Below are 12,515 nucleotides of genomic sequence, written 5' to 3'. Positions count from 1 at the left end.
TCTCAGAGCCAGCCTCTCAGCTGCCCTCCGACCTGCCCTTCTCAGAGCCAGCCCCACAGCTGGCCCCCGCCCTGAGCCAGCCCCTCAGCTGCCCCCCGACCTGCCCTTCTCAGAGCCAGCCCCTCAGCTATCCCCCGACCTGCCCTTCTCAGAGCCAGCCCCTCAGCTGCCCCCCCGCCCTGAGCCAGCCCCTCAGCTACCCCCCGACCTGCCCTTCTCAGAGCCAGCCTCTCAGCTGCCCCCCGACCTGACTTTCTCAGAGCCAGCCCCACAGCTGCCCCCCGCCCTGAGCCAGCCCCACAGCTGCCCCCCATCCCAGAGCCAGCCCACAGCTGCCCCCTGACCTGCCCTTCTCAGAGCCAGCCCCTCAGCTGCCCCCCCGCCCTGAGCCAGCCCCTCAGCTACCCCCCGACCTGCCCTTCCCAGAGCCAGCCCCACAGCTGCCCCCCCCTTAGCCAGCCCCTCAGCTACCCCCCGACCTGCCCTTCCCAGAGCCAGCCCCACAGCTGCCCCCTGCCCTGAGCCAGCCCCACAGCTGCCCCCCGACCTGCCCTTCTCAGAGCCAGCCTCTCAGCTCCTCCCCGACCTGCCTTTCTCAGAGCCAGCCCCACAGCTGCCCCCCGCCCTGAGCCAGCCCCACAGCTGCCCCCCATCCCAGAGCCAGCCCACAGCTGCCCCCTGTCCTGCCCTTCTCAGAGCCAGCCCCTCAGCTACCCCCCGACCTGCCTTTCTCAGAGCCAGCCCCACAGCTGCCCCCCGCCCTGAGCCAGCCCCACAGCTGCCCCCCATCCCAGAGCCAGCCCACAGCTGCCCCCTGACCTGCCCTTCTCAGAGCCAGCCCCTCAGCTGCCCCCCCGCCCTGAGCCAGCCCCTCAGCTACCCCCCGACCTGCCCTTCCCAGAGCCAGCCCCACAGCTGCCCCCCCCTTAGCCAGCCCCTCAGCTACCCCCCGACCTGCCCTTCCCAGAGCCAGCCCCACAGCTGCCCCCTGCCCTGAGCCAGCCCCACAGCTGCCCCCCGACCTGCCCTTCTCAGAGCCAGCCTCTCAGCTCCTCCCCGACCTGCCTTTCTCAGAGCCAGCCCCACAGCTGCCCCCCGCCCTGAGCCAGCCCCGCCCCCGCAGCTCGCACACAGGTGCCCCAGGCCGTGGCCCCGCCCCCCCCCTCGAACTCCTGCGCGCGGCGCCGCTGCAACAACCGCCCTAACGGCAGCGTCTCGCGCCGGCCCCCCCCCCGTACGTCACTTCCGGCCGCTGCCGCTCTCCGCCACCCTCAGGCCGGGGCTGGGGAGGCGAGACCCCCCCGGTGAGTGAGAGACCCGGGGGGTTCCCCTGTGGGGGGAGGGGCGGAGCGGGAGTTGGGGGGGTCAGTGCGGGGGGGTTCCCCTGTGGGGGGAGGGGCGGAGCGGGAGTTGGGGGGGTCAGTGCGGGGGGGTTCCCCTGTGGGGGGAGGGGCAGAGCGGGAGTTGGGGGGGTCAGTGCGGGGGGGTTCCCCTGTGGGGGGAGGGGCGGAGCGGGAGTTGGGGGGGTCAGTGCGGGGGGGTTCCCCTGTGGGGGGAGGGGCGGAGCGGGAGTTGGGGGGGTCAGTGCGGGGGGGTTCCCCTGTGGGGGGAGGGGCGGAGCGGGAATTGGGGGGGTCAGTGCGGAGGGGGGTGTTTGAACTGTCTCTGGGCAGCAGGAAATCCCCGGGGGGGGGAGAAGCCGGAGTTGCGGGGGGGCGTAATTGGATCTGGTCCCTGTTTGTGCCACTTCCCCCCCAATACAGATTCTCTCCAGTTCTTCCTCTTCTCTCTCCCCGTGTCACACGTGGGTGTAAAACCCGGGGCGATCCCCCCTGTTCTCCCCATAACCCTCCAATGTCCCTTTACAACCCCCTCCCATGGGGGTGTCCCCCCCATTGTATCTGCAGCGATTTGCCCTGGGCCTGGGGGGACATTGTTGCCCCGAGTCGTCCCCCCAAAGGGGTCGGGGTCAGTGGGAGCTGTTTGGGGGGAGCCCTGAGACCCGGCTGCCTCTGGGGTGGGGATGGGGGGGCCGGTCTCTGCCAGGGGGGAAGGGAGGAGCACGTGTCCCCCATGGGGACGGCCCAGACCCCCTTACACAATCCCCTGAACTGCCAACACAGTCACCCCCAGCCTCTGCCCATCCCCCCCGCTGCCCCTTCCCTCATCCAGGGACCTTCCAGCTCCCCTTCCCCAGCCCCCTTAAAACTGGTCCCCCCCAAGGGCTCCCTGCGGCCCATGTGAATGGTGGTGCTGGGGGGAACCGTCACTTTTCATTTGTGTTGGACAGTCACATAAATCCAGTCGAACTGTTCCCCTTTTCCCTCTCCTTATTTAACAGCAGCATAAAATCCCCTCAGATCTTGGAGTTTTTCTCTCGTGATCAATTGCTTAGCTTGTGACACCTTTTCTCTGCAGATCTCAAGATTGATACAAAATACCCTAAACATTTGCCCCACTTTCTCTCTACTTGTCTATTACTGATGGAATGTGCCCTGAGATTTTTCCTTGTCTCTCTAATTATGAAATACTAACAATCTCAATTGACCCCTTTTCTCAAATTCTTGTACGTGAATATAAAATCTTCGTAAATGTTGCTCCTTTTTCTTTATTTAGTTATCAAATATTGATGTGAAATACACTAGAGGACTGAAGGCTTCTCAAACTCTGTCCCTCTCTGCTGAGGATATGGGGGTTTGGCTTCTGTTTGGGGCTGGGGGGGGAGTGAGAGGTGCTGGGAAGTGACCTTAATTAAGGCTTCCTCTTTGCTCATCTGAAGTGAGGGCTTTCTCCTAGTGGTCCTAGCCCCCTAGGGCAGCCCTCGGCCCTGTTAATACTAAATTCTGAGCCAGAGACTCCAGGTAATTGAGAGATCTCAGGCTGTTATCCGTGCTTGGCTGTGTGTGTTTCCTCTGTGTGCTGCACCAGCTCTGGCCAGGTACCCGGCACCACAAGCCTGGATTGAACTGCCGCTAAGGACCATGGACTTGGGTTGAGTAGTGGAGGTGCTTGGCCAGGTTTATTGTTAACGATGCACAGTCTAATGCCTGGCAGACTGTTCGGGGACACTAACACGTGGACGCCCGTTACAATGGACTTGGCTCAGAGAGTCGGTGGGACTTTCCACCCCCTCTGTGACCCCTCTCTTCTACATGGATACAAACAAGTTATGTGTTACCAGCCTTCACCTTGTGCTTGGCGGTTAGATCAAAACATCTCTATCCATCACCCTGCCCTCCTGATCGTTCGGAGGGGTCAGTGTCCCTGTATCATCTGTGGGGAGTGTGTATTGGGGTGCTCTGGCACTACCCCTCTGGTAGGTGTTTACGTGACTTCTTAGTGCCTGCGAGTGCTTGTGTTGGTGCAACGCCAGCCCGGTTCTTACCAAGTTCATGGGCCACACGGTGAACTTGCAAGTTGGCATCTGTTTTGTAACAGGGCCTGACTCTTTGCTAACTTTGCTTTATAGCAGCAGGGCTTGACTTTAGGCCTTTCACCAGGCCGCCTCTCTCAGCGTACGTCCAGACTACCCGCCAGATCGGTGAGTAGCGATTGATTTATCGGGGATCGATATATTGCGTCTAGATGAGATGCGATATATCGATCCCCGAATGCGCTCCTGTCGACTCCGGAACTCCACCAGGGCGAGTGGTGGTAGTGGAGTCGACCAGGGTAGCTGCTGCCGTCGATCCCGCGCAGTGAGGACAGGAGGGAAGTCAAAATAAGATACATCGACTTCAGCTACACTATTCCCATAGCTGAAGTTGTGTCTCTTACATCGACACCGCCCCTACTCGCCCCTAGTGTAGACCAGGCCTCAGACTCTCCCTTTTCTACTACACCGGGGACTGGCATGAAAGTGACTCTGCACAAACAGCCCCTCCCATTAGCAATAGCCAGGAGTAAATCCAGCCATGGGAGAGCAAACAATCCGGGAATGGGACTTTTCCAGCCCGAGGGGCAGGGAAAGGGGGCACAGGAGGGAGAGACTGAAAAGGAAAGTGGGGAGAGAGATTTCCAGGACTCTAATCTGCCCAGACACGTGTACTGCAGCACCCTGGGCAGAATCAAAGAGATCAACCATGTTCCCAGCATGGCAGAATCTAGGATGTCTGTCTGCAGGGAAAGGGCCTGGGGGAATCATGTGAACTTCAATAAAGCCTGTTCTGAAACCTCCACAACCGCCCTTCTCGCCCTGTCAGGCTGCAGAGTGATGCCCAGGCCTCACTCCGGCTCATCCCAGTCTCCCTTGGGACAGGGAGAGAAATGGCTGCAGTGAAGCCAGTTCAGCTATGGATTAGTTGGAGTTACTTCTGGGTTCCTGCAGGAGGGAGGGGCAGCAAATACACAGGAGGTGGGAAGGTTTGCACAGTCTAGTTTGCAGGTTGGAGCAGGGCAGGAAATGCATAGGGTGGAGAAAGGGAAAAGGACAGGGTCTGGCAAACCTGCCAGGCCTGGTTTAATATGTGGCTTAGATTCTAGGAACAGACCAGTGAGGTTTGGAGGTGGAAATGCCCTAATACATGGAACAGGAAATGGTCAACTTGGTGGGGTTAGGAAAACTGACCAGACTCCCAGTGCTGGAGCCCAACCCGACTAACCAGCAGCTGCTGTGAGATAAGAAGGGGGCACCCACCAGTCAGACTTAGGGGAGGTCCGTCTCCCCCCTCCCCCTCCATACCCAGGGCCTCACAATGAGGAGGGTGTTGGGCTTCCTACAAGGGAGCTTGCCCTGGACCCTGCTAGGGGCTCCATCTCCTGTATCCGTCTGTGGATAGTAGGTGTGTGATGGATCTGCTGGGAGAGACCAGAGGCTCTCTCCCTCAGGAATAATGGGGCTGTCAGTGGGGCAGCAGGTACTGAGTGTTGGACTCTTGCTCTTTCAGGGGCCGGTGACCTTCGAGGAGGTGGCTGTGTATTTCACCAGGGAAGAGGGGGCTCTGCTGGACCCCACTCAGAGAGCCCTCTGCAGAGCCGTCATGCAGGAGAACTATGAGACTGTGACCTCGCTGGGTAAGGATTCCCGTCCCCTCGGTTCTTAGAAGGGGAAGGGACTAATTAAGGTTACGTCACCCCCACACTGCAACCTCTCCTCTGTCCAGTTTCAGCATCACCCTGACATGCTGGTGACACACACACCAGCCCTCTGCCCTCCTCTGCTACACAACACTGCAGGAACAGAGCACAGGAGCAGCAGAGCACAATGTCAAATATCTCCTGTTTGCTAAGGTAAACCTGGGGGTTGGTCCCGCATAAAGAAAAGAAACTTCTTATCCCCGGCCTTCACTCACACACTGATCCTACTCCACAAAAAACCTGCTCCGACTTGCAAACTGATCCCACTCCCCTACTGTCACCGTGAGGATTCCTTCAGAGTCACTGCCTTCACTTGCCCCTCACTACACCCCGCAGATCACTAGCGTGTATCGCACCAGAGCGCTGACAATCCTCAGGGCAAGAACCCCCCTCGTGCACCTTTAGAGAGACAGCCTACAACACTCAGCGCTGAAATGGGGCAGACTTGGTCCCTCAGGGGTCACATGCACCTCTCTGCAGACCACAGTCACAGCTCTGCCAAGCTGCTCCAACTGCTCCCTCCACCATCCGTCACAGCTACAGCTGCCCAGGCACACAGCTGCGGGGTATGCGGATAAATGCTGGGATTCCCGTCTGTGAACACAACAGAAACGATGGCGCGTTCTTCGTCCTTCCTCATATCTGTTATAGATTCATAGATTTTTTTTTTAAGGCCAGAAGGGATTATTGTTTATCTAGGCTGATCTCCTGTGTCACTCAGGCAATAGAATTTCATCCAGTTACTGCTGTACTGAGCTGAACACTTTGTGTTTGACTAAGTCATCTTCCAGGAAGGCATCCGGCCTTGACAGCAGATGGAGAATTCTCCAGTTCCTGTGGTACTTCCACCTTTGCACCACCCTCTCAGAACCATTCCCAGACCCTCTTACCAGCTGCAAGCTTTCAGTTGGGAGCAGAGTTCAAGTTGCATTGCGGGGAGGGTTAGCACTGGGCACCCTTAGCTCTGCAGTAAAGTAGTTTCCGGGCATTTAGGGTACGCCTATACTAGCCACTGGATCGGCAGGTAGTGTTCGATGTATCAGGGATCGATTTATCGTGTCCCATCTGGACCGATAAATCAATCCACTAATCGACGCCCGTACTCCACCTCGGCTAGAGGAGTAAGCGGAGTTGACGAGGGAGCCACGGCAGTCGACTCACCGCCATGGGGATGGCCAGGTAAGCTGAAGTTGCGTATCTTAGTTCGACCCCCTCTGCTAGTGTAGCCCAGGCATTGGTTTGCGACATTTTTTGTAGTGGACTTTTTGCCACTCTAACTGTGTCTACATTGGCTCTTTTGCCAAGATAGCTATGTTGGTTTAGGGGAAGAGGGGTGATTTTTTCACAGCCCTGTAGAGCAGAGCTGTCCTGGCAGAACTGTAAAGAGCAGGCCATGTCAGAGCCTGCCTGTGGATTTTACAGCACTTGAAATTATTCTCAACAGAGAAGCGAAAGACACTTTACTGGACTTTGTATAATTTGTCCTCATCTTTCCTGAAATGTGGTGCCCGGAGCTGGACACACTGCTCCGGCTGAGGACTAATCAGCGGGGGTAGAGCGAAAGAATTACTTCTCGTGTCTTGCTTACAGTACTCCTGCTGATACAGCCCAGAATGATGATCGCTTTTTTTTTTGCAACACTGTTCAGTCACGTTTAGCTCGTGATCAACTATGACCCCCAAATCCCTTTCTGCCATGCTCCTTCCTAGGCAGTCCTTTCCCATTTTGTATGTGTGCAGTTGATTGTTCCTTCCTAAGTGAAGTACTTGGGATTTGACCTTACTGATCCTATGTATTTAATACCATTTTTCAAGTTTGTCCAGATCATTTTGAATTTTAATCCTGGTCTCCAAAACACTTGCAATCCCCTCCCAGCCTAGTATCGTCCACAAACTTTAGAAGTGTACTCTCTATGCCATTGATGAAGATACTGAACAGAACCGGACCTTTGGAATCCCACTCAATATGCCCTTCCGGCTTGACTGTGAACCACTGATAACTGCTCTCTGGGAATGGGTTTCCAACCAGTTTTGCACCCATTTTACAGTCTAGATTGAAATTTCCCTAGCTGTTTATGAGAAGGTCATGGGAGATAGTATCAAAAGCCTTACTAATGTCAAGATATACCACATTTATCGCTTATCCCCTATTCACAAGGCTTGTTACTGAGAAAGAAAGCTATCCAGTTGTTTTGACATTGTTTGTTCTTGACAGATCCATGTTGACTGTTACTTATCACCTTATTATCTTGTAGGGGTTTGCATATTGATTGCTTAATTTTCTCCAGTATCTTTCATGCAAGAAATCATGCTGTCCACTTGTTTCCATGGTAGAAGACGCAGGGTGTAGTCCTGTACATCCAAATGTACCCCATCATGCCAGGATCCTGTTTATGTTTTCCTGTAAATTTTCTAATTTCACAGTTTCTTCATTAGCATTTGTCTCAGCATACAAACTGTAACACCTCCCCCACCTGCCTCTTGTCTTATTCTTAGTCCCTGTGAGTGTTCTGTGTCTGTAGAATTTCCAGCGCAGTGAGATCTGGTCAACGCCTGGGGATATGAGCGTTACGGTAATAGAAATAATAAATAACTGTAATTGGGAGGGCACAGGCAGTGGGAGAGAGGGTGTTGGAGAGGAGGGGCCTGTCCAGGCAGTGGGAGGTTTGGGGTGAAGAGTTGCTGTGAGCTGGGACGTCTGGGGGCAGGGGGATGGAGTTGTGATGCAAGGAGGGCTGGAAGAAATGAGAAGGTGTGGGTCAGGATGTCAAGGAGCTGGAAGGGGTGGTGGTGAGAGTAAAGGGGAGCTGGGGGCTGGGTAGTGTTTGCTCCAGGAAATAGTGGAACTAGCAATGGGAGGGAAGGAACAGGAGCTCTTGGGGGTCAGAGGCAAAGACAACTTGGGGCAGAGAGAAGGTGAGATGAGCACCGGGATACTTGGGGGAAGCTCTAGTCAGGAAGGCTGTGGGCAATGGGAGAGGAGGTGAGAACACAAGGAGCGGGTGCTCCTGGGGCCCAAGAAGGTGGAGGGGGTGAGAGAAGTGGGATGAAGGGGAGCAGGTGTTGTAATGAGTGAGAGGGCTAGGTGCACCCTTCCTGCTCGCTCAGTGCCCCCCTCCCCCCACAGGTGCCAGGCCTCCTGCCTGTTCCTCTCCGAGACTGGAATTCTGCAATTGTCCTGCTCCTAGACTAGACTGGGGCTACAACGTCCTGAGTATCAGCTGTGCTTACCAGCACAGCCTGGCACAAATATGCACTTCCTTAGTTATGTCTGTGACACTCCGATGGGGAAGGGGCTCCATGGTATCTGATAGTGAGTGTCAGCAGGCCTGACCCCAGCTCACTAATGTCTTCACCTGTCCTTAAAAGATGTCATGTAAGGTATCACCAGAAAGCTACTGACGTGATGTTCATTAATAATATTGCATGGTGTATGTATGGAGGACAAAGGCAAGATTACAGATAGCTGGGGAATGATGTTCTTAAAGTGTGTCTGCCAGCCAGGGCGGAAGTTACCCCACCCTAGACAAAGGCAGGTGGTTCTCCCACCTCGAAGGCACTTTCAGGGTACTTTAAGAGACAATGGGAATGCAATTTACATAAACGATAAACAAACCCATCATACAAACAAGGTGCAGAGGTAACCACTCAGCATCACGGCAGGGAAGGATATCTTAGGACCAGACCAAATTCCATTTTAGCAAACACCAGCATGGGGAAAAACCAGCATGGAATTTCCTTCATCACTAGACTCCAGGTCTCCTCCCTCACAGCTTGAATGAATGTTACTTTGGAGGGGAACTTCTAGAAAACTCCCTTTCAAAGGTTCACTGAACTATACAAAAGAGAGGCAGAGAACACCAAGTTATCTTCCACTTAAGATGACAAAGGAACCAAGCCCTTTGGACTTTGGGAGAGATACTGAGCAAGGGGGTGGTCTGCTCTCTTTGTGAAAAGTAGAATGGTCAGAATCTTCCCTTGGACCAGGACTGCAGTTTTATTAGATGATATTCTCCAGAAATCATTGTCCATTTCCACTTCCTGGTAACCATTTCTCTCTCTGTTGTTTATACCTGAACTCACTTTAAATGCTTTTGTTAGATTAAATGTTTAGTAAATGAATCCAGTGCTGTCTTTGAATACAAGTGATCGCTATCGCCAATTAAAGTGATAAGCTGGGCCATGTGCCTCTTCTGAGAGCAACCAATCCTTATTCCTCTGAATGGTCCAGGAGAAAGTAGCCGTTGCAGAGTACATGGTTTTTGGACAATTAAGGAGTAAGGGGTGTTACGATCTCTTGACAGTTGTATCCCAGGATGGTGGAAGCCAGAATGTATCAGGGGTGCCATAAGCAGGTTGCTGAAGTCAGAGCTGCTGGTCCAGGGTGATTTATCTCACAACTACTCAGTGCGTCCTTAAAAGCCAGACAGCAGAGCTACAGCAGGAGAACATTGAAAGTCACCCAGGATTACAGATGGCAGCGTCTCACTAGTCTCGACTGCATGGCAGAATGTGAAATGGCCTAAGTTGGTAATGAATCTTGCTCCCCTATCACCATCTGCAATAGCCACAATCTCTTCTCTGCAGGCTCCTTGGATCTTGGGATCCATCTTTCCTGAAGTCACCTGGCCTGATGCTTATTTTTCACATTCTGCTTTTCCAGCTGGAAATGGTAAACCGCAGAAACTGCAAAAGGAGAAAGGTGTGTGTGTGTGTGTGTGTGTGTGTGTGTGTGTGTGCGCGTGCGTGCGGCGAGGTGAGAATAACTGCTACACAGCACCAAAAGGCAATGCACCCTTAGAGCCAAAGGACGGGGAGGAAGAGGGAGAAGTGATGCCTGTAACAGAAGCATCTGGCCCAGTTGTCAGCTGCCAGCGTTTTGGAGCTGAACAGGGGCAGACCCCACTCCAGAGAGCCCAAGGAAGTGTGTGCTGGAGGGGACCAAAGAAAAGGGAGAGAAATTTTATGTTAAGAACATAAGAAGAGAGGCTCCCATGGGGAAGAACAAAAGCCCTGGACAGCCTTATAAGCAGTTGATTGTACCAGTCCAGCACAGAGTGAGAGAGAAAGTGTGTGTGTGTGTGTGTGTGTGTGTGTGTGTGTGTGAGAGAGAGAGAGCGCGCGCACATAACTGTCCTTTTGCTAGTCACTCAGGGGTGAATGCCCAGGATAGAGGGGGTAACTCAGCCTCTGTCCTCCCCGGTAGGTAGCCTGTAACTCAGGCTGAGAGGGAGAACCGTGTGACTGACCACCCCGCCAGCTCCTTGGGGCACACAGAGTGGTGGCAGACAGGCTCTTACTCCAGCCCCTAGTGTACATGTCCTGTTGTACTGAATTCAAGCACCTCTGATCCCCCGTGGGACCGGAAAGTAGTGCACACAGAACGGGAAGGTTTAGAAAGTGATCTGACAGTGGCGGGAAGGTAAATGATATCCCCACTGAAATGCTTGTTGGGAATGATTTTTTTTCCATGTGGCTAAGGCTGTCACTAGGGCACGTTCGCTGAAGGCACAAGGAGCCTAGATCCTCCTGTTAACACAAGTTCTGCCAGTCGACCAGGTAACAGGTCAGTCTCTAAGACCACCCTTTGTTTGGCCAGAGAAATCTGTGCACTGTCATATTTCCATCCCATGGAGGCCTGCCCATTGATTGTGACAACCTTAATGTGCTCCATATCTGGCTGGGCCGAGCCAGTTCTCCCAAAATGTGTCAGGTGGACTTCAGCCGCCTCTGAGCCTTTTGCAGCTATTAGCCCATTATCATGGATTGGTTGGGGCTTTGTGTCTTTCAGCAGGGTACTGATACACTGATAACACCTTGGACGCTCTTCCTTCACAGGAGATCTTTCCACTTTTTGCTTTTCAGCTTCCAGTCACGTTTCTGCCTGCTACAGCTGGTACTGTGGTTGTCTCTCTCTTCCTGCTGTCTCCAATTTATCCGCCTCTAACTTTGCAGTTGTCACCGTTCGTATTTGTGCTTTACTGTTTCTTTTTCAAAGTAAGCAGACAGAACACAACAAACTAACCTTTCTTTCACTGTTTCCAGCCCCCATGCTTGAGTTTCACTTAAAATTGCTACACCAGTGCTGAAAATAACAAGCCGTGCAGAGATCTTTCTCACAGCGCCACTGTGACGTTACCAGGGTACAATCTGGACTACTGAACAGCTGCCCCCCCTCAGTTCCCCAACCGAGGGTGCTTTTTACAACGCTTTGCTGTGAGACCAGCCCCTCCTGGCTCCAGCATGTCACTTCCTCTCCCTGCGCAGTATTGAGTGCTGCTAGTCCAAGGCTTCTCTCAACACGTGTTTTGGTGGCCTCAGAGTGCAGCCATGAACTCTTGCTGGCTGTTGCTCTGACGTTTTTCCTAAAATAATTAACTTTAGGAAAAACAGAACTAGGCACCTGTGCATGTTCAAAACCATTGTAATTTATGTAGGGTTTTTGGTTTTCTTTTGCAGATTCAGTAACAAAATAATATACAGTTGTCTCTATTCTTTACTGGACCTAAACTGCAGAGAAACACGCATAAGGTGCTTTGCAAGTTCTCGTCTTTTGTTCTTGTTTTTTTTGCATTTTTGGTTGCTTTTTTTCCCTAGACTTGCTAGCTCATAAGTCGGCTGCTGTGAAAAGTACTATTTGTATGTTTTTTAATCTCACTTTTCACAGCCTCCTGGCTAGCTATGCAGTCTGCTGTGAAAAATGATATTAATAAGCATATAAATGTCAATTTCCGCAGCAAACTTACTCAGCCCTGGCAAGCCGCGGGTGGTGGGTTGATGGGGGGCGAGACTGGAGCTGGCACTCACTGCTGCATGGCCAGGGTTGGAGCCCAAAGCCCTGCAGTGGGGGCCCGGAGCCCTTAGTGAGGGCCAGGCCAATGGTGGGGGGGGGTGTCAGCGCAGGCCAGCACCCACTGCTGCATGACCAGGCCCAAAGCCTGAAGCCCCATAGCTGGATCCTGGGGCCGGAGCCTGCCGCTACACAACTAAAGCCTGGGACCAGAGCCTGAAGCTGGAGGAGGTAGCAGGGGCCAGGGAGATGTGGGGTGTTGAGCCTAGGACCAGCTCCCCCCGCAGGCTGGGGCCGTAAGCTCCATGGCTGCATCTTGGGGTCCCACAGCTGAAGCCCTGGGGATGGGTCCTGCTGCCATGTGGCTGGAGCCTGAACCCCCACGACCAGAGCCTGCCACCCCAGGGCTGAAGCTGAGCCCCACCATGCCCAGAAAGAGGGGCAGGGCCCAATCCCTGCTGTCAGCCCTGGGGAACAGGCCTTTGCTTTACTTCCCCCCAATCACCACCCAGGATGCTGTGGTGGGTAAGAAAAGCCCCTGGTGGCCGCATTTGAGAAACACGATATTCGCCAGCCACTCAGAAATTACTTCAGGGAAGAATACGAGCAAATTCACTAGTCTGAGACATTCCCCCAGAAATGTGTTTCTT

At 53.8% G+C, this 12,515-nt stretch overlaps 2 protein-coding genes across 2 annotated transcripts in view; both read left to right on the top strand.

Moving 5' to 3' along the window:
- Window positions 1-12,515, top strand: part of LOC127039357 (zinc finger protein 345-like) — a 200,491-nt gene that overhangs the window by 100,568 nt on the left and 87,408 nt on the right. The window contains exon 4 of the mRNA XM_050932925.1: window positions 4,887-5,013. Coding sequence (XP_050788882.1) covers window positions 4,887-5,013 — 127 coding nt within the window. The remainder of the gene's footprint in view (window positions 1-4,886; window positions 5,014-12,515) is intronic.
- The window catches only part of LOC127039394 (zinc finger protein 501-like), a 56,264-nt gene that overhangs the window by 37,865 nt on the left and 5,884 nt on the right, over window positions 1-12,515 (top strand). The gene's annotated exons all lie outside the window — the stretch shown is intronic.

The sequence above is a fragment of the Gopherus flavomarginatus genome, chromosome 23, assembly GCF_025201925.1.
Source record: "Gopherus flavomarginatus isolate rGopFla2 chromosome 23, rGopFla2.mat.asm, whole genome shotgun sequence".
Classification (NCBI taxonomy): domain Eukaryota; kingdom Metazoa; phylum Chordata; order Testudines; family Testudinidae; genus Gopherus; species Gopherus flavomarginatus.
The sequence above is the reverse complement of the archived record's forward strand: the minus strand, read 5'-3'. Positions and strand labels throughout refer to the sequence as shown.